Genomic DNA, 22,725 nt, shown 5'->3' with positions numbered 1-22,725 from the left:
CCTTAAGTATATTGGTTACTTTTTGACTTAACTCTAAAAAAGTTATTATTTTACACAAATTGATTACTCTGTGCAACACGTATTTACGAAGTCTTCGTAGCAGAAAGTAATTGAGAAGTTTCTGTAAAATTAAAACATGCTGATTACATTGGTAAAACCGAATCACAGCAGCACGTTTCATTTTCAAGTTATTTAACCCCTTAGGGACCAAGCATTTTTTTTTTCTATTTGAAAAAAATTGTAACTCCTTTATTTATCCATCGACATCGCTGTATGAGGGCTTGTTTTTTGCAGGATGAGTTGTATTTTTCAATGGTACATTAAATAGCACTATTGAAAAATACAACTCCTATACTGAAAAACGTTAAAAAAGTTCTAAGTGGAGTAAAATGAAAAACAAAAACAAAAACAAAAACAAAAACATGAAAATCTGCAATCTTATTATAACTTACTGATGGATGATCCATAGTGTTTCCGCCACGTGGAAATATACCCTATATGTTACATAAATCTACCCTTACAGTGTTCCGTCAACCTACGGGATTAATTTTATAGGCAGGTTTCCCCAAAATACACTCCAATGGCAATTGGATTACATTATTCCCCATAATTTGAAAAACTTACATGGCAGAAAAAAACGGACATCATATTTGAATTCAACGCAGTAAAGTTACTATGAGGCTTCCCACGATCTAGCGAGAATCTGAACAATAACCGTTCAGTGTAAATGCATGCACCAACTGAAAGACGAACAAGAAGTCGTTCACTTCTCATTCAGTTTCTGCACACAGAAGACTGAACAATGTATCTCTCTGTGTAACCAGGCACTTGGTCACTTCTGAACAACTGCCTGCTCACTGTGAATGGAGGCGGGCGGGCCGGAATGATCGCCGTTCCGCCTCCAGACAGTCAGTGATGTTCATTCTTGTTACCCAACAGATCATCCTGTGTAAAGGCGCGGTAAAGATGTTCTTCAGTGAATAGGTGATCAGTGACAGAAGTTCTAGACACACAGGCAACAGAAAGAATAAGGCTGGTTTCACACCTGCATTGGGGATTCTGCTTTCCTGCTTTGTCGGGGGGCAAGAAAGGGGAACCTCCACAGCCGAACAGCTCCAGGCAGAGTCCATTGACTATAATAGGGTCCGTTCACTTTCCACCCAGCCGCCTGGCCTTTAGATGGAACTGCAGCGCTTTTCCTTCCGGTATTTTGAACCGGATCTGTGACATAACCTCTGACCAAAGGTTCTGACACAAATGTGAAACCGGCCTTAGTCACGGATATTGTCCTATACCAGTATACTAACCCTAAATATGGAAAATTACCATAACATCTTCTCTGACCAAACGTGTAACTTACTTTACCTCTAGAGGGCACCACTTACCAGCTTTTCCTTGAAGCAGTAGGACTGAAAAGACTTGGACAGAATCTCAGCATACTGGAGCAGCACCTTACTGATGGTCTGAAGAGAGGAAACACATATCACACATCAGCACCTTAGAACATACTATACCAATAATCCTGAATATTTGCTACCCTGGCCACATTGACGCAGGAATTGAGAATTTACGTTTTTTTGTCCGGCTACATGTGTTCTTGTTTTGTCTTAAATAACTCTGGACAACTCGATTACACATTGGCGCTGCATTAGTTAGAGACACCCTTACGTAGTTTTCACCACCAGTCATGTGACCATAGAACTCTGTTCCTCAGTTTTGGACCGATGAGGTGGGTAAGTCACTGCGAGATATTTTTCTCTTCTCCTAAACCCCCTCCATTTATGCTCTCTTCATACAGCACAGTCCACCTTCTACCTAACCCCTAATGCATGTGCCAGATGAGCAAAAAGCGCAGTGCATTTTGGTTATGTAAGAGGCTTCCCCCAACAGGAAAATGGATTGCCATGGTGATAGGCAGAGAAGTGATAATTTAGTTGTGTGCGACATATGTGCAAAAATGTGGGCATGGCCAGAAGGACTTTCAGGATTGGCTACTTCCAGGTCGTTGAGAGAATTAGTTGCTGCACCACAAACAGAAGGAGCTAGGGGCTGCAGAGTAAGAGAAGTGCAGCAAGGGACAGAAGAGAAATAGCGATGCAGAGTTTGTGGGGTACACAGAGGGAAGGTGCATTCAGTGAAAAGAAGATGAGCCCACTGAATAGGCTGGCAAGAGAGTTGGGTGTAATACCCTGTGGAAGAGGACAGTAGGAACAGTGACTATGTATCAAGTGCAATGATATGCATTGCGCCCAGAAACCATGGGAAGAGAGAGAAGCTGCTGCTGGAGGGCAACTGTCTGTCTGGACAAGAGAAAGAGTCAGGGAACTGAAGGAGAGCTGAGAGAGCAGCGGAGTGCATTACAGAACAGCTGAATCAGAACCGTAAGTGAGGGCGGCCTCATAATACACCAGGCAGTGTGTGCACTTACAGCAACTTCATATAGAGTTAGCAGGCCTAGTGAGGGCGGCCTCATAATACACCAGGCAGTGTGCGCACTTACAGCAACTTCATATAGAGTTAGCAGGCCTACTATTAGGCACGCAGGACAATTGTTTTTTCATTGGGAGTAAACATTTGGCTATATATTAGGACTGCGAACGTTTACATTAGAAATTCTTTGTTAAAACTTCCCCTGGACTTTGCCTATGGACTATGAGTGTCACGCTCCAGGTAGTTACCTTTCTAAAGTATGGTGAACTACTTATTTGTTTTTCCAACGTTGCCAATTGTGTAATCCTTGTATACCAAGTGTGAAATATAGCCGATAATCGTTATTACTAGATTTAGACATTAGTTAGGGTCATCAATGGTATGGTAACAGTTTGTGCTTTGACTGCTTTCCTGATTCACCTACCCATCTTCCTTTTCAGTCTGGTTGGTAAAATAAAAGTCTTATTTTTGTAACTCCGCTGTCTGCCTCACATCTTGTGTCACACAGACACATCAGCAACATTTTCCCATGGTGCTGTGACATGCCAACCACTGGGGGTGCGTTTAGTCCAGTAAAATAGGGACAGGTGATTAGTACCACTGAACTGCGAATTCTGACACGGCCACATGCCTGACGGTAAAGCCCACATAACTCCAGTAATTCAAAGCCACAAAAAAAATTTTTTTTCACCCACAAAACTGCAAAATGTTTTGTTATACAAAAATTAAAGGGCTTTTCCAGAACCAATTTACTGATCGGCTGCCTTTTTAGATAGGAAATCAATGACTAGTAGGGCTCTGACCCCCAGCATTCCCATCTATCAGCAAAACACTGGGCCTCAATTTTTAGACAACACTCACCTTAGCAAACCTACGCATGTAGTGCGCCACAATGACCGGGTCAGGACACTCAAGCTTTTTGATGATCTCGAAGCTCTGGTTAAGTTGGGTGAATACGTCAACCACAGAACATGAAAACAGGGCGTGCTCCGAGGTCTGCTGGAACTGCAAAGGGAATAGAAGGGTTAAGAATTATAACCAAACATGCAGGTGACCGAGGATTATTCCTGGATCTACAGAAGACGAGCTGAAGATTTAGGGGTCAACAAGCAGCAGTGACCCAAGACTGAGCTCATTGTAGGAAATCACCTGAGGAACCCCGAAAATACAAGACCAAACCTTGACTTAAGACCAGGAAATACAATGTGATTTCCAGAGGGCACAGGGTGGACACAAGGGGTTAACCAGTATTATAATTCTTGGGGCAAAAGAACCACTTAGTAATTCTCTTTTTCCTTAATCTATTAATTAAATCCCGGCTGGGCCACAGCTCACTTGGGCTGTTGCCAAGAATCTGCCTGCTTAATATTCTGTGATCATTACCGGCATTTTATTAGCAATTTGCATTCAATCAGTAGATGAATTTAATGGTGCTTTATACAAAATATTCTTCTGCGCTGTAAAATATACAGGAAGTGCCCAGGCTGCAGCAACATGATCCCCAAACATCTGGAAGGTTTATAATTATATCAGCTGTACATATATAATTATATATAGAAGATGCCCAGGTTATACCGGCATGGTCTATATCACTATATATAGAGAGATGTATAACATATACCAGCTGTACAAATATAATTATATACAGTATATACTCAGGTTATACCAGCATGGTCTATATCACTATATAGAGAGATGTACAAGTTATACCAGCTCTACATATATAATTGCATACAGTATATACCCAGGTTATACCAACATGGTCTATATCACTATATATAGTGAGATGTATAACGTATACCAGCTGTACATATATAATTAGTTACAGTATATACCCAGGGTATACCAGCATGGTCTATATCACTATATAGAGAGATGTATAACGTATACCAGCTGTACATATATAATTATATACAGTATATACCCAGGTTATACCAGCATGATCTATATCACTATATAGAGAAATGTATAACTTATACCAGCTGTATATATATATATATATATATATATATATATATATATATATATATAATTATATACTACAACATGGCTAAATTATCCCCTTCCTTTATACCAGGTAATACAGAAGTATATAAAACCAACTGTCCTTTGACAATCCAGTAATGAAACATGACGGCCAATACCTGGGGATAGTCATATTCTCCGGTAGACTCTTAATTATTGCCTTTACATCAGTCCTGACCTACATTATACTATTACGGTAAGCAGCGAGCACCACAATTACAACCCAACTCAATGACCTGTACGAATGAACCAGAGGATCTAGAACAGAAAGACTTGAGAAATGAAAGGAGTATCCCAAGTCAGTCATGTATTCATATGCTCCTGGGATATAACATTGGCTATCAGCCTTACCCCATCCTTCTTATCGCGCTCCAGGGCTCCATGCAGGAACTCCAGGGACACCTCCTCATTCTCGTCCAGCCACTGCATGACAAACTGCTCGAACCACCTGCACAGACATACCAGGTCATTAGCTTATATACTCCGGATATACCATGAGATACACTATGGGGCGGAGGGGTACGTACGCTGGATACTCAGGCACTTTATCCTTCATTGCAGGCAGGTCCTTCACATACTCGTTGTACAGCCACTTCACCTTGAAATGCAGGTTCATGTAGTCCGCGCTTTTACACAGTCGATGTTTCTCATGTTCTGTTCAATGGTAGAGAAGGGGGTAAAGGGATGAAAGAGCATTTAGTATGTGGCTGCGGACATTATACGGACTGAAAAGCATTCATCGTAGCAGGATGGAAACAAATACATCAATCTGTATTAAAAGCGCAAAACAGCAGAAACAGTGAAAACAGAAAAGAAACAAAGTAACAATCATCAAAAAGATAATAAACAACTATATTTGTCACAACAATCCTTGTTATCTCCCACATCTCTGAGCGGCTGGACTGTCTCTACTGTATGTATACCCGGGTACGCAGCTCAGGATGCAAAATAAAACCAAGTCCATATGCTGCCCGGGTCTGAGATGCCAAGATGAGACGTACAGATGCAAAGTAATGGGACTTTCAGGAAGGAACAACATAAGATATGAGGCAGCCCAAAAGAAGACAAAGTCCTATACAAACACTAGAAATAGTACTGGCAGACATGCTGTATACAAATACGGTATAACCTGGGTTAACACATTCATGTCTATGTGGTATCTACAGTGCTGTTCAAAAGGTCACAACTGATTTTGAAGGTTTTATGATTAAATCAAATGTTGGGAAAATCTAAATTTGGCAGCAATATTATGGATCATTCTGTCCAAAAGGACTAAAAATAATGTCTTCTCTTCTAACTAAACAATACTACAAAGAACATGTTAAAAGCTGCCCATATATGGTAAAAGTAACTACAAAAGTACAATCCGAATACATTAGTAATTCATCATTCTCGAATTAGCCGTGCTTTGTTCTTGATCGTAGGTCCTCATCCTTCAGGCACAGGTTACAGCAGTTCAGCTGAAGCCACATGATGCCAGGCGTTGATGAGGCTTTCAATCGGTTCCCTTTTGGTATAGAGGTCTTTCGAATATTTCGGAGGACACTTTTTGCCATAAATGATTAACTGGATTTACACCTGGTGGCTGGGCTGCCCAGTCCATCTGCTAGATGCTATTCCCCTGGAACCACTGCTTCACGAGTTCTGACTGATGGCAGGGAGCATTGCTATTCTGAAAGTTGAAGTCCCTATCAAAAACCAGATCTTGGAGCTTAATCACATTAGTTTCTTTAGTACTTCCTAGTATTTCCTGCCAGTCATCCCCCATTCTACAACATGTAGTCTCCCACAGCCATGCATGAGCAAACCATTACAGATAAAGGGTACTTAATTGTAGGGACTGTGCACTCGGGCTGGAGGTCTGCTCCCAGGTATCTCCTGCTGCAGACAGATTGAATTTGCTCTTATTGTGAAGGTTGACTTGTCACTATACAGTACTTTCCCCCATTGTTGGGGAGACGGGGGAGGTGTTCTGTGACCAGGCCAACTTGTTTCCTTTGAATTTTTGACAGCAACGGTTTCTTTTTGGCTTTACATCCAATCCAACTTCAAGCAATCTGTAACTGGAGGAGATCAATCTGCAAGATTCCCTTCACTCTCAGAGGACTTCAGGTCACAACAGAAGAAAGCCTCTTCAAGGCCTCGTCGTCCCTTGCGGATGAACCCGTCAGACGACCAGACCCCGGCTGAGCGGCAACACTTGCTGTTTCTTTTTCTCTCTCCAGATTGTTCTAATAACCGTAGATTGGTTGCATCCTACCCTGTTCAAGATCTGCCTAGACGATAATCTTCATGGTAGAGGTCAGCAACGCGGTACCTTCGCTCATCCAAAAGTAAATTGAATTTCATTTTGCTCAAAAGTAACCCGCACACAATGTTCTGCAAGCAGGTCCGCATTTATGGCTGATTCCAACTAAGGGGAAGCCTATATGAAACTGTTGTATGTTCTGTGGTACAATGAAAGCTGTCCTGTGATTGCTTGCTATGGGCAGTACAGTTCCCTTAGGCCGCCTCTACATACAGGCAGATACCTGGTTGCCACTTTCAAATGAGAAATCATTCAGTTGTTCTCATTCATTGTATTAGTGACTGAAGACAACTAAACAATCTCTATTTAGCCTGGAGAATAAAGATGACTGCATAAACTCTTAAGTAGCTAATTAGCTACTTAAGAGCTTATTAGTGTGTAAATGAAGGCTTGCACTGTATGCAAAAGACTCGACTCCGGCTAGACTTAACATTGCAGCGACCCGGTTTCGTACTGCAGACATTGAATTCAATGAGCGCTGTGCCTGTAGTACTAAGTGGGACCACTGCAATACAGTGTTACTACCTTCTAGTGCTGCCTGCATGGTAAATGGCCTGGCGAACAGCTGATCGGTGGGGATGCGGCATGGCGGACCACTGCCAATCAACTATTCATGACTTTGCCTAAAGGCCCATTTACATTGGACGAGTGTCGGGCAAACGATGCCCGACACTCGTCCCTGTATCCCGGTGGAGCTAGCACAGCTGGCTCGCACACAGAGCGGCCAGCAGGGGGCGGGGCAGTGCAGGAGATTTCTCTCCTCTTGCTCCCCCGCCCCTCTCCATTCACATTGCACAGGTGCTGTTCGCTATGGAATGGCAGCTGTTTAAACTGCACGATTAGCCATGTTCATCATCACCCATCCTTTAGCAGCCCAAAAGATGAGCGATGACAATCCTCGCTCATCATGCAGTTTAAACAGCTGCTGTTCCATAGCAAACAGCGCCTGTGTTATGTGAATGGAGAGGGGTGGGGGTGCGAGAGGAGAGAAATCTCCTGCACTGCCCCACCCCCCTGCTGGGTGCTCCGTGTGCGAGCCAGCTCTGCTAGCTCCTGTGCAGGAGCGCAGAGACACAGGGACGGGTGTCGGGAATTTTGTCACTGTATGTGTGTAGATACGTGCCGTGTCCATCCTCCAGGAGGACAACTCAAATGTGCCAATATCACTTTCTTCTCTCCCCAGTCTTCTGCTGCAGCACTATGTCAGTTTCTGGACTGCCGGATCCCAGATGAAGTTAATTTTGTTGCATATTCCCAGTAACCTAATGATCTTATATTACGTGATGTGCGACAGAGGTGGAAGGGGTTCTCACATCACCTCATTAACCTGAATTCACAAAGTTTGTAACAAATCGTAGAACGAGGCCGTGCGTCCAATTACAGCCCCATCCTTCTGATTAGACTGTGCTGATCTCTTCTCATTAGAGCTGCGCTGCCAGACCGGAATGTTCACTTCTACCGAAGCTGGGGAAGAGCGGTGCAGAGGTCACATGATACACCGCCACCACGCTCTGGACCCTTTATGAGTCACACCGGAGTCGTGATTCCTGGGATTCGCTATACTTGCCCCCTATCAGCCAGTCTCACTGTACAACTTATTTCATAACTAGAAGGGGTTTTCCCGATCTGCAACATTCTACTATAGTTTGGGTTTCAAATGATATATTTTTTTTAGATTTCTGCTAGCTGTCAATGAATGGAAGAGAAAACAAATCTTACTTATGTTAACAAAGGCTAAAATCCCATACAGATTAAGCTGACAATCTATGATGTAGCAGCGCCAGCAAGTTGCACAGACCCCATGATGATCCCAGCACCTCCCCTGCTACAAATACTTGGCACAGAATATAAAACAGAGAAGGATTAGAGCTAAAAGCATTTAATAATATGAAAACTACAATAATATACAATATAGATTGATCTTGCTCATAGGTACAACTTGTGCGGGGGAGGGGACTATGGGGCCAGTTGTAGGATGCACTACAGATAGGAATGAACAGCTCCTATAATATGGCGTCGGACTACCGAGTTCAGATACTCAGTGCTGTGCACATCATGCCAAGAGGTGGGGATGACCGTCTGGTTCCTAAACCTTGGCTACAAGACCATGTTGATCTACTGTAGCTGGGCAACGCCTGGTCTATGTCTATACCATTCCTCTGGATGGAAAGGGGATGGGGGGAGTGGGATGTACTGTTATCCCATTCCAGGTTTATGTAAATAATCCAATAATGCAACTTTCTAGTCTCTGTGTTTCAATTCCGTTTCATTCACTGCCTGTGTGCAGGGAATGGAGGCCAGCGGGCAGAAGAGATCTCAGGCGCACTCCGCCTCCATTCTCTGAACTGTCACTCCACAAGTGATAGTCCCTGGGATGGCTGTCAAGTCCTCCAGTGTAAAGGTACCTTAAGCCGTCAGTCCAGCACACTGACAGCTCTCCTATTGAAACTTAGAGTACTTTTAGATGGGACGACTACTACCCCTGTATTTTCACACAGGAGCGATAGTCATTCAGTGAATGGAGGTGGAGCGTGCCGGAGTTTTCTTCCATCCACTGTGAACAGGCAGTCGCTTAAAAATAAACAACTGCCTGTTTATACTGAGTGAGAAGTTTCTCAATGGTCACTTATTTTCAGGAAGTTTAAACAAAGAGACTAATGAGGGATTTCTCGCTCAGTACCTTGTCAGGTCCTGCATTTACAAGACACAACTGTTGGTCAAAATTACTCATTTGAGTGTTTTTTTTAGGCGATAGTCGACCTGTGTAAAGGGGTTTTCTCAATTTATACCATTACCCTCAGGATAGATCATCAATAGCAGATTGATGGGATCTGCCACCTGGAATTCTCGATGATCAGCTGATCCTCCGGTCCGCTGTCAGTGCAGCAGGGCCAGCCACCCACATCAGTGGTCAGGGCCGGAAGTGTAATTGACGGCTTCACTCCCATTGAGACGAATGGGAGCAAAGTCATGTATTACACTTCTGGTCCTGACTACTGCAGGTTGTCAGAGTTATGGTTTCACAATGGCTGCGGAGCTGCCATACAAGCTGTACCTTGAAAGCTTATATCCCTGTCTTGGAAAACGATGGGAAGAGAAGACTGCTCCAAGATCTGACGACCGCAGCGGATCTAATGCACACAGCACTGAGTATATGGCTGTAAGCCGCTACAGTCTCTCAACTGGATCTACTGGGAGGAAGGGCAGATCTCTTCATAGCTACACAATCTACGTTCTTACCACCATAAAATTGAATCATTCGTATTCGAAAGACGGCCGGGGCTTGTGATAGAGGAGAGACAGACATAAGTCACTGAGAGGAGGGTACAGGAGTGGAGAATGGTATAGAGGTCACAGCAGGAGAATGGGGGACGGGAGGGACATTGCCAGTAATGAAGCTAACTATAAAACCTTTGACATTTAAGGGGGGGTGTAGAAAAAAAAAAAAGACAATATGTGGCTCCTGGTTTCTTATACAGATCACATATATAAGGGGAACCACCTCTGATGGAGGCCTGCAACTGAAATTGTAGATCAGGGATGCACAACTTTTCTGGTCTGAAGGCAAAATTGTCCGACTGAACCAATCCCAAGGGCCGCAAAAACATTTACATTTAATTATGTCATAAATTTCTGACAGGTGCCGGTTCAGCAGACTCAACTACGGGAAGAATTGTGGTCTCCTTCTCCTCATTTGCATCCAAGCAGTTGACCATGCATGTTGCTTTTTCCATTGTAGCTTATGACTTGCCACATATTTCACTATTCGCATAATGAAGATGGCCACATACATGTGTTGCCACCTCCTCTACTCCTTTCTAAAGTTCCAGATGGGGCTCACATAGTCCACCAATAGTACTTACCTGTCCCTAGTCCCATGCTATGCACCACTCTTCTTTCTGGCATGGACAGTACGTGTGAGCAGCCATGAGGCACAGACAAGCATGTCCATGGACAGAATGGTGCAGTGAGCAGCATGTTGTGTACCCCTGTTATAGGAGGATCATGAAATTATAGGCCTATAGACCAATTTTACTCCTATTGTGCTTAGCCTCTACTATGACCCAACTGCTGCAAACAGCCATCCGTGAGGACTGCAGAACAGATAATTTCACCTGTAGGATTTATAGGGGTTGTACTAAAATCAGCTTTTATCAGCTATACACAGGAGAGGTGAGTGTTGTCCTTGACTATTTCCGCCAGCCCAACTGAAATGAATGGAGCAGCATTCATGATTATTGCTCCATTCAATCTCTACATCACTGCGGGTGGGTTTAGCAAGCCTACAGTGGGGAGGAGAAGAGGCAAGGGAACCCAGTACTTGCGATTGTTGGTGGTGGTTCTCACATATGTAAAAGGGGAAAACTCTTCTGAGGATACAGAATACTAAGTTGGTGTCATCTGCAGTATTGTGCTGCTATTCATAGCAACCAGTCGCTACAGAGATCCCAAAACCTGCATGGTTCATCGGGACTATTGCACTTTTTTGGCTTCCTAAACGCAGTTTAGAATACAAAGGAGGTCAAAGAACGGGGAAGGTGAGGAGCAGAAAGAAGAGTGAGAATTGTCTATAAGGGTGGCTTTACACGGGACAGCTATCATCCGAGTAGTCATAAAAACGTATGAATGACTGAGTGCCTTTACACAAGGATTCTTGGTCACTTGTTCAGTTTCACCATCACTTAACGAATTGTTGGGAGCATTAATGGGCTGAAATATTGTTCGTTGACTAGTTAGGGGGTGTGAGGCTCATTGGCAGGTGTGTGTTTGAAGTTTAAACCCTTTCCCAACAGGCTCATTGGTTGCCAAGTCACTGGACGCACAAATACGTGCGAGCTGTCATTGGGAACGCCCGCTGCTGTCATGTCCTGCTGGATTGACTGACTGTTGGGTTGCATCGAGCGCATATTCAAAGACCAAAACCATCAGAGACCATAGCAGCGCAAGTTCTCTCGAAGACCAGCAGGGACTGTTCAGTCGAGGATCATTTGCATGCATTTATGCATTTTTGGGAACCAATAAGCGTTAAGTGGGAGGGCAAAATGTTAAAAAAAAAATAAAAAAATTGGCAGCCAATCAGCGTTCAGTGGGAGGGCACATTGAACAACTACACACCACCTTGCAAAGTTGTTGGCTAGTCGCTGAATGACAACGATTACCTGTTTACACCAGCTGATAATCAACCAACAAGTATTTTTAGGTGAGATGAAACAAAGCGACTAGTGAATGAATTCTTGTCACCTGGTTGGGGGCCATTTTTATATAAAACGGTCGCCTGCATTTGCTCTATCAAGCCACTAGTCAGACGATAGTTGTCCCGTGTAAAGCCACCCTAAGGCATGGGGCTAACAGGTAAGGTGATGCTATGTAGATCTGTAACTACACAGAACGGGCGGCTGCCACCCTATACCTCCTATAGAGTCTATAGTCAGCCTAGAACACTACTGATATAAAACTACCCTCAGGGCAGACGCAGCCGGGCATACTTACCACTCAGCCAGTGGAGGGAACTTATATTATCCAAGACTTGAAGGTGAGGAAGAAGAGATGATATTATTACACACAACATGATCACTAGTTACCACTGCAAATGACAGCAAGTCCCATGTGCCTTGGGGACCACAAGGATTTCTGGGACATAAGACCATACTATAAGCAGAGGGGGATGCAAAGATGCAAGTTTAGCTATATATCTTTTATCACAGCACTGGAGATTGCTGAAGTACTTTAACCCTTTCCAATCCTATTTGTATCCTGATTTTCCTAGGGGGCTTACTCTTTTTCTGCCGTTATACAACAGCGCTATCTGCTGGCTAAAGCCAGTACTGCATGAGGTGACACGTTGGATAGGCTCCGACAGCAGAGAGGCTGGCAATATACAGCAAGAGAACCCCGACGGACGTCTTTCAACATCAGAGCTGTACAGCCCTAAATCATAATGTCTTTAGACGTCAGACAGTGGATTAGAGAGGGTTATATCCGTAATCTCAAGTGCTGTCGGTGAAATGAACGGAGCAGTAGCATGCTTGCACAACCTCTTCATCTACTTGGGGACTAACCGGACCCCCGTTCTTGGGATTATTAGGGGTCCTAGCAGTCAGACCCCCACCAATCAAAGTTATTCCCCATCTTGAGGATAGTGGATAACTTTATAACTTGGCACAACCCCTTTAATACTTAACAAGCCAGGACTCTAAAAGGATACATTTTACTTGTACGGTACTGATACATTGTAGCAAACTAAACTATCAGGGCATGAGAGAGATTTACACTGCTGCTGTGTTTATCAAACAGAGGACTGTCTGCACTGATACATTGTAACAAATGCTCAGCTGTGAAACACACAGCTCATCTGCCTCTGGATGTAAACAAGATTCACATTACTTATAACAAGTAGAGGTCCTACATGGGGTAGGGGGAAATCATAAAGGCATTAATGGTGTAAATAAAAACGTAAATCGTAGTGCAAATCATACTTTTCTCCACTCAGAAAATTGGGTGGGGGCTAACAGGAGGGGCAGGGCACCCAGGGAATGACAAATGTACTATAATTTAAGGCAGAAGCTAGAATAAATTATAGAGCATGGTAGCACATGACAGCTATAGAGGTGACCAGTTTATTAAGAAGCGTGCGCCTCTTAGTAAATGTGCCCCAGGGTGGATTAAGAAATTGCAGAACGTTCCATTCTACAGGGACCAATCTTTGCAAACACAGAAGTGCAACATTAGCCGTAGACCCTCTATAGTGCGACATCCTCATATACAGTGCGATTAAAAGAGAATGGAGCGAAAGTAAAGCGGATTACTTCAAACATGAAGTGATGTACAACAGAGAGAATGACACGAATAGATAGAACAACTCTTCAAGTTGTTAATACACCTTAGGAGTGTGTTCAGACAGACCCGAAATGCATCTGCATCAGCTTTTAACTCCATCTACTGCTAAAGAGTTCTAGGACTACCACATCCAAGCTATATTTTAAGGGGTTGTCAGGTAGTATATCAGTCCACCATTGATCCAGTGCAGATGCTCCATTGGTCCCCTGCTGGTCTGTCCTTACAAGCTGCCAAGGGTGATAAGCCATAGCAACATATAACTGCTGTTAGTGGCCTCACTGTCACATGCCGTACTACTGGCATCACTGCTCTGCAAGTGGCCGCTGATTGGCAGCAAGAGTCATGTGCCGGTATGGAACATTATCCCTGGCAGTGTGTAAACAAATCCTGGCAGGATACCACTGGCGTATCTGTACTGGACTGCCAGGGGACCGAAAAGGTGAATAGTTTTTTTGGTTGTTATTTTAGAACATCTGTGACTCCTTTGTTTTCAAATTTTTGGACAACCCTTTTAAAAGTCCACTAAATTTGCACCCCGAAACTTATATAACATAGATGAACCAGTCACAAAAAGGTAATTATTTTGAGGTGCTATTTGCCTTAGCAATAGATTTTCAGTGACTTCTGTTATATTTGGTGACCTATAGAAAACCCCTATTATTGTTTTGTCCTTCTTAGAGACTCCACATATTCATCTCCCTCCCATATATATTTCCAGAATGTGGGCTTTAAACAAGACTTTACATAAAGTGAAAACCCCTCTCCCTTTAGGATTTTTCAATCTCTTCTGATTAGACTCTCTGAGCAGGGGGCTGGACCCGATGATCCTGGAGATCCCTTCCAACTCTACCATTCTAGGATTCTATGACTCTGACTGGGTGGTAAACTTACAAGATTACAGCTTATGTCCAGCCAGGTTGCAGTTACTCCCACTATGTCGTAATTTTCTTTAGACCTTATTACTTCCAGTTAATCAACCTTATTGGTCAGACTTCTAGCATTAGTCACCATACAGTTTAACAGTTTTTTTTTATATTATGTGTATCCCTACTAATTGTTCTACCAATTCTATCTGTACTAACCCCGCCCACCTCTCTGCTCCCATCTCTATTACTTAGTCCCATGTCACGGTCTACACAGTTTTCCCCCTATCTCTCTGGTTGCATTTCCCAGTCCCTAGTCTAAACACTCCTCCAACCTTCTAGCCATTTTCTCCCCCAGCACAGCTGCACCCTCCCCATTGAGATGCAGCCCGTCCCCACGGTAGAGCCTGTAGTCATCAGCAAAATCAGCCCAGTTCTCCAGGAACCCGAACCCCCTCTTTCCTATACCAACTCTGGAGCCACTTGTTTACCTTCCTAATCTCCTGCTGCCTTTCTTGTGTGGCACGTGGTACAAGTAGTACTTCAGAAAAGATACTTTGGAGGTCCTTGCCTTAATCTTACTTCCTAGTTCCCTGAAATAGTTTTTAAAGGACCTTCCACTTACCTCTAAACTTTGTCATTGGTGCCAATGTGTACTCACCAGCCCCTCCCAGTAATCTGTCAAGCCGATCAGCAATGTGTCAAACTCGATTGCCAGAAAGATACCACACTGTTTGGCAATCCTGGTCTGCCCCCTAATAATGGAGTCTCCCACTGCCAAGACCTGTCTAGCCTGCCTTGCACTCCTATTCCCCTTCTTACTGGAGCAAACATCCCCCTGTCGGTCAGAGGGCATGTCGTGCTGCAGCAGTGCTAACCCTGTACTGGCATTCCCCTCATCTCCCAACTTTGCAAACTTGTTGGGGTGTGCCATTTCAGGACTCGCCTCCCTGGTTCTCTTCCCTCTGCCCCTCCTGTCACCCAGCTAGCTGTCTAATCATCTTGCTCTCCCGAACTATCACCCACCCCCAGATCTACCCCAGAGAGTGCACGATCAGTGAGCAACAAACTCCTTTCCATTTCGTCAATGGATCTGTGTTGCAAGTTGCTTATTTATTTCCAGGATTTGGGCTTCCAAACATACAACCCGCTCCCATCTCGTACCGCCGTATGCACCCTCGAACGGCTGTTCAAAAAATATAAATTGCACAGAAGCGTTCTGGAAGGAGTGGGCTGATATTAATGTAAATGCTTCTAGAGTTATGTGACATAAGGTGGCCCTTGTGGCAGCAGGTCTTCTACACTTCCTGTCACTCATCCCACTTCTGTGACAAATTTAGCTCTGCTACATCTGTGAGTCATTTGCCATTTTTGCATATCCCCCTTGATCACCTGATGCAGATTTGCAGACCTCCGCTCACTATCAGACATTGCAGCCACATAAGATCATAAATTTCCTGCGCCTTTTTCTGGGCAGCAGACGTCCGAGTCGTGCTGCAGGGAGATTTAATCAGACAATTACCGTACAATCCGCTGCCCCGTTGTGTGACCCGCAGCTGACTCATATGTAGGTCGTGGAGAATGCAATGAAAAAGAAAAGGAGACGCCAATCCGTCAGCGGCAGACAAGTTGGACCCTGCAGCATGCTGGGACGCCGGAGGTCGCAGGGTCTGTACTTTGAAAAAAACAAGCAGCAGAAACGCGACAAAACATTTTATGTTCTGCTTATTATTCGCTCCTTGCAGAAGGTTCATTTCATTTAGTCAATGCCTCAGTAAATCCAGAGCCATGTAGACTGGAGATAAAAAGGAGATCTTATACAGCCTGATATACTGTTGTCTTACAGGTACATCTGATTATTCTTCAAATTAGGGCATAAAGCTGAGCCAACGCCCATATTGTGCCCCCTACACCACAACAGCCTCCATCCCTCTGCCCACAGGCCAGCAAGCGGTGCCAAGTAGTGCTTGTATGCCATGTATCCACTTCCCACATGTCTAATGATAGGGAAACATGGCGGTGAGAGGCTCTGTGTGCTGCTGATGGACACTGGACTATGGCGATGGTGGTGGTGGGGGGGGGGGGGGTGCTTTTAGCACTCTATAGACACCCTAATTTAACTTGGTGCATCTTAGTTTTCAGTTTGCCCCTACAAATGCAAGTATAGACCATCTAATTAATTTTCCTTAGATCTCAATAATCTGGGGGTCATTTCAGGCATGCAATTACTGATGTCCCAAACTCTATTAGCTGCTACATTAGCCGGGAAGGGTATCATTTCTCCTTAAAGAGAGTACCTAGAAGATACTTTCCTTAATAAGAGATGATAGCCCTTTCGACCCACGTCACAGGCCTCTCACTAGCCAAGCCAGAATACATGCACAAGATCCCTGAAACAGCTGTCTGTGTATGAATCCTGGCTTGGTTTTCAATTCCCAGTCATTGTTATAAGGCTTGTCTAAAGAGTCTAACATTGCCTTGCAGGAATGCTGCCTTCCAATAGGTGGCGCAGCAGGGGTATTGTTCCATCTTCCGGATCTTCTACATTAGCATCACTGGGTTATGAAGCGTGACACCCCCAAGATTACTCATGCACCCCGAGACTGTTGTAGAACCCCATGCTTGTCATACAAGCTATAATGCTATATCCCCTTCTATTCATTCCTTATCAGAGTTAGTATCACTTCATCTTACACTTAGAGGCAGAGGACTATTGTTGGAAAGGATACAACAGAGTACCATAGTGATGGTACTAAGATAAGTATTTAAATGAATATTGAAGCCCCCTTACATAAGAAAACAAATACAAAATCTTATTCCTATGCGAAGAAAATGCCTTATGCTATGAGCAAAACAAAATACAACTCGAGTTGCTTGAGTTCCTATGACAACACTTCCTTACAACACCTGGATGGACTCTTAGGGCACTGGACTGAAATGTATGATACATTGGCCCTCTTTAGCGAAGTGCCGCGGCATTCTCTCATTGTATCCTATACTATTATATGCTACACTGTGCTCTGGTGACTTTAGATGGTCACTTGGCAATGAAGTACTACCCACTGGCTTGTCTAAAGGCCCCTTTACAAACAATGATTATTGCTCAAAATTCGTTCAAACAATGTCATTTGAAGCGATAATCGTTGCACGTAAATGCTACCATTGTTAGCTTTTCAGCCGAACGATAATTTTTAGTTCTGTATAAAAACCATCGTTCGGCCGGCCAGCTTATAGCAGTGACTGCACGCTGAGATTCTCCATGGAAGCGCTAATAACATTGTTTTCAGCTACTGTCCCTTGGGAGAACAATGGAGCTGTTTGCAGATAACCGACAACCGGCTGTTATCTACACATAGTGCAGGGAGGCTCATTTACATGCAAATGCAGCTAATAAGCTACTAATGGGCATTAGTGCCCATTAGTAGTTTATGCTTATGATCGCTCAAACTGTCATTCAAGCTATCTTTTAAACAAATTTTAAGCGATCATCTTAGCAAGTAAATGGGGCTTAAAACGGGTTGTCCCAACCGGACAAAGGCGTCTTAGAATGAAGCCTCCCCAGCATTCAGCTAATCCCAGTGGGTCAGGTTCTTCTAATCCCTGCCAACCAGCTACTAATCAGCTGGGAAAACCATTGGCAGAGGCTTATTTTCCTGCAATGTAGTCAGGGGTGCACTTAGTGGAGGTAATAAAACTTAAATATGGGTGCACTTTCCTATCGAAGGCCACCAGGAACCCTGCATCACCCTAAAGAATATGATATAGCATATTATCATAGACCTGCACTTCCATTGAACTAAACTACAGTATATGACAATGTTCAAAACTGAGTTAACACAACCGTCGCTTTGTGACCATGATTGCTACATTGGTACATTAATACTCCTTGACCTTAGACCACTGGAGTTAATAGGCAGCCACCGCTAAACAACTCTACACTACCAGAAGGAGGACAGGAATACTAACTGGTAACCCCAAACCCAACCCATGTAAAACTACATGGCAGAGTCCATATAATTGGGGCATCTTGCTGTCTCTGTGGACAACATGGCACTTTGAAACTTTCCCTTTAAAAAAAAATGCTGCATTTATCCCCGGCCGTATTACACATTCACACTGCGAGGCTTTCTGCCAGTGACAGCCCCACCTCCACAATCCCTTCAAAGAGGCCATCTAACTGATGACAGATTCCCTTTAAAGGCGTATTAACACGTAGCGGATTTGGTGTGGACTTTCCGCAGCTGATGGGCCCCACTGCAACCCGAGAATGGCTGGAGTGAGACTCAATGTTTAGAACAGCAGGAAGCCATACATACTAGAAGCAAGATGCCAATGTCTAGGTCTCCCATTACCTTCCATGGCGTACTTCATGTCCTGCGAGAAGAGGTTCCACATGACCTCTGCGCTGACTTTGCCCACGCTCAGCTCTTGAGGAAATCTTTATTAAAGAAAGCAGAGACAGGCATTAGTTCAGAGTCAGATATACAGAAGGAATGCACAAAGCTTCACAGCTTACACCTGGCACAACCTTCAGGGCAGCTACCTACACGATGACCAGAGCTGGGGACCACCATGTAATGATTATGACGATGGTGGTGGGGCGTAGGTTATTCTTGAGAACTCATAATACAATGCTACAAAGTAATGACCCGAATAATTCTTTGCCAACCATTTACCCAATACTCACCTAGCCCTGTAAGAGAAGAAAAGCTGGTAAGGCAGGTAAGCATGCAACAAGCACCATACAGCATGCACTGCCCAACCCGTACCCATTAAAACCATAAACTCAGACAGGGGTGCGACAAGTCCTCCAATCTACTGGTTCTTCTGTAATAAGCCAAGACATAAAGCTAAAGAGAATTCATGACTAGTGATGAGCAATTTGTCAAACTTTCTGCTTGGCTGGATCAACAACTTTGAACAAAAAGTTCAGTTTGGTCAAAATTAGTTTGAACCAGAATATCACCAATAGAACCCCTAGAAGTGGTGTATAACAATGGTTAGGAGTAGATATGAGCGAACGTACTCGTTTAGGGCGATTTCGCACTCGAGCACCGCTTTTTTCGAGTAACTGACTACTCGGGCGAAAAGATTCGGGGGGCGGCGTGGTGGAGCGGGGGGTAGCAGTGGGGAACAGGGTGGAGCTCTCTCTCTTCCCCCCCCCCCCCACTGCAACCCCCCGATCACCCCCGGTGCCCCCCGAATCTTTTCACCCGAGTAGTCCGTTACTCGAAAAAAGCGGTGCTCGAGTGCGAAATCGCCCTAAACTAGTACGTTCGCTCATCTCTAGTTAGGAGCCATAAAAAACACCTATAGGCCCAAAGCAGGGGCAATGGCCAGAAGGGAGCAGAAAGGGGCAGAAGGGAGGAGAAAGAAAAGGAAGAGTAAGAAGACTTCAGTTGTTGAGCCAAGATGAGCCACCAGGCGTTCGAATTTACGTTTAGCAAAACACGGTTCTACTGTTTCAGTTTGCTCAACAGTATTCATGACAGCATATTTACTCTCCATCTCTTTATGTGATACCGTAGGGCACCCCCTACTGATAGACTGGAGAAATGGCAGCAAAGTGGGCACCTGCAATTATCTCCATGAATAAGGTGCAGTCCATATAAATATCACTAAGTGCTTCAAATCCCTCTAATCAGTGAACATTGCAAGATGTTGATCATCATTTAATATAATCAGCGCTGCAGCAGATCATTAACATAATTTTCATTACTCTCATGCACTAAATTACAGAGCTAAAAAAGGACTGAACACATTATCAAATCCAACATCCGTCTGTAGCGTTAGGACTGGAGCGGAGATAGGAGAAAAGGAACTCATTTGGGAGGTTACTGCATTGCTCAAAGCTATACAGAGTATTTCCGGAGGGGAATGAGCCTATTGTGTATATAGATGGAGCCTACATGGGAGCAGAGTGGCCAGCAGTACTGAGTATTTCGGTGCAGAGGTAAGCTGATCTTGTGAGAGGTTGCAGACAGAGTTACATAGTAGATCATAGAACATTTCAGGAAAGGAGTGCGCCTGATAGCAGAAGGAGTAAGTTAGTGACTTGTTGAATTACATGACAATGTTAGTTAAAACAGGCCTGCATGTGACAAGGCAATTGAAGAGGGGATTGGAGACCAGAAGGAGGTCTGGAGCAGCACAGAGTATTTCAGGAGCATACTGGATACCACTGAAACTTCTAATATAATAGTACCATATATAAGTAAATCAGACACAGTGGTTCCACTTTAGAAGGGCTGACATCTCAGGTGTCATAGATTTCTATATTGCCGGGCTGCACCTTATACACTGTACTGACCTCCTGTAGGGTAACCTGTCCCCCATATCCTATGTGACGTGCATGCAAAAAAAACTACGGCAGTCAGGTGGCAGGCATGTATGCGAGCAGCGCTCTTCCCTCACTCACCCCAGGTCAGGATGCTTTTAAGTAAGAGCTGGCACCTCGGCCGACGTCACTTATACAACAAGAGACAGAGCAGACAGGGAGACAGACTGACAGGAGATGACATCTCTACAAAGCACAGAAGGATTAGAGAGAGAGAACAGTAAGCAGACAGACAGCAGCGAGACGACTGGGGAAGGGGAGCTGCTTACTGGTTAAGGACAGGAGTGTAAGCGTTCTTATCCTCCTCGATGATCGATACGATCAGGGTGATCAGCTTGGGCCAGAAGTCCAGATTCTTAATACAAGGACCTTGTTCCTCTGGAGGTAAATCCTGCTTCTTGTTCTGGGGAAGCACATTCATTTAGAGATACCCAACATAATAATGCACATATATATATATACACATACATACACACACACACATACATACATATATACACACACACACACACACACACACACACACACACACACAATATATATATAGTAGGTCCCCATACTTACCGGATCGGTCTGGTACTCCCGGCTGTACAGCTCGTGGCAGTTGTTGAAGATGTACTCATAGGTGGAGTTCAGGCATGCCTTTACACAGTCTCTGACCACCTGGCTGGCACGTGGGGGGCTCTGTAGCTCTTGTACCTGTCCGAACAATATAAGGTTACTACCAGGCAAATGGTAAGTGACAGATTTCCGATTAGGGAAAACCAGCTATGACTGTCATTTAATTGCAATTGTTCTCAGTAAGAGAAACCAAGTAATCTTGTAGATATGATGCCTTTAAATTACGGCTATCAAAAATACATGATGTTATTGCGAGCTTTCAGATCTTCTATGGACCCTTCCTTAGGCTTTAGCCTGGGGAAGGGTCCATAGAAGATCTGAAAGCTTGCTGTAACATCATGTATTTTTGATAGCCGTTAAAAGGTATCATATCTACAAGATTACTTGGTTTCTCCCACAGAGAACAATCACACTTTGCTCTACTGGCTAACACGGTACCAAACCTTTTTTTGTGATTTAATTGTAACTGTTTTGTAATGCAGCAGCAGTAATTGTATGCCAGCCCCAGCAGCAGGGGGACAGGAGGTCACCAAACTGCATTAACAAGGCAGGGTGTAAGAAGCTGGCACCAGAAGATGGAGTGCAGCGGTGGAGGAGCCCGACATTCTTATAAATCCCAATTGTTAGAAGAGCACCAGTCCCTTATCTTCATTACTGCAGAACCAGAGCCGGTTATTCCAGCACATAAAGGCAGGAGAGGGAAGCACAGTGCCAGTCTGGCACGCCGGCTCTGAGCTAAATTGTGGGTGACATATCCAGTGTTGTCAGACAGATGCAAGCTGATTCCTGCTCCCTCACTGTTCTGCTTGTCACATCCTGCTTAGTGTCCTGAACTGACAGCCCTGATCGCTTGTAACCATGATGCCCCACTTATCAGCTGCGGAAAAGCACCGGGCTGGGGGTGAGGGAAAGCTCTGGGCACAGCAAGTGAGGGGAAGCACCTGGCAGAGGGCTGAGGAAAAGCACTGGGCATAATAAGGGAGGGGAAGCACCTGGCAGAGGGCTGAGGAAAAGCACTGGGCATAATAAGGGAGGGGAAGCACCTGGCAGAGGGCTGAGGAAAAGAACTGGACACAATAAATGAGGGGAAGCACCTGGCAGGGCGGTACAGGAAATCACAAGGCATTGGAAGTACAAGGACGCACCTGGTAGGTGGGTAGGGAGTAGCACTCAGAAAGGGGATATGGGGAACCACCTGCATTGGGGTACGAGGAAGCACTCTCACTGCCTTCGGTGAATAAGCCCCAATAAGAATCTTTTTGTTGATTGTGCTTTAATTCAAGTATTGCTGCCTGGGTGGCACA

The 22,725-nt window shown here is 44.4% G+C and overlaps 1 protein-coding gene across 2 annotated transcripts in view; it reads right to left on the bottom strand.

Annotated features, from left to right (window-relative positions):
- Window positions 1-22,725, bottom strand: part of UNC13B (unc-13 homolog B) — a 307,612-nt gene that overhangs the window by 23,637 nt on the left and 261,250 nt on the right. For both annotated transcript variants that reach the window (XM_066602685.1, XM_066602686.1), the window contains exons 24-30: window positions 21,365-21,499; window positions 21,070-21,203; window positions 18,816-18,901; window positions 4,983-5,109; window positions 4,807-4,903; window positions 3,292-3,435; window positions 1,386-1,463 (exon numbers count right to left, since the gene is read on the bottom strand). In XM_066602685.1, the coding sequence (XP_066458782.1) occupies window positions 1,386-1,463; window positions 3,292-3,435; window positions 4,807-4,903; window positions 4,983-5,109; window positions 18,816-18,901; window positions 21,070-21,203; window positions 21,365-21,499 (801 nt within the window). The remainder of the gene's footprint in view (window positions 1-1,385; window positions 1,464-3,291; window positions 3,436-4,806; window positions 4,904-4,982; window positions 5,110-18,815; window positions 18,902-21,069; window positions 21,204-21,364; window positions 21,500-22,725) is intronic.

This window comes from Eleutherodactylus coqui, chromosome 5, assembly GCF_035609145.1.
Source record: "Eleutherodactylus coqui strain aEleCoq1 chromosome 5, aEleCoq1.hap1, whole genome shotgun sequence".
NCBI lineage: Eukaryota > Metazoa > Chordata > Amphibia > Anura > Eleutherodactylidae > Eleutherodactylus > Eleutherodactylus coqui.
This window is presented reverse-complemented; position numbering and strand designations above follow the sequence as displayed.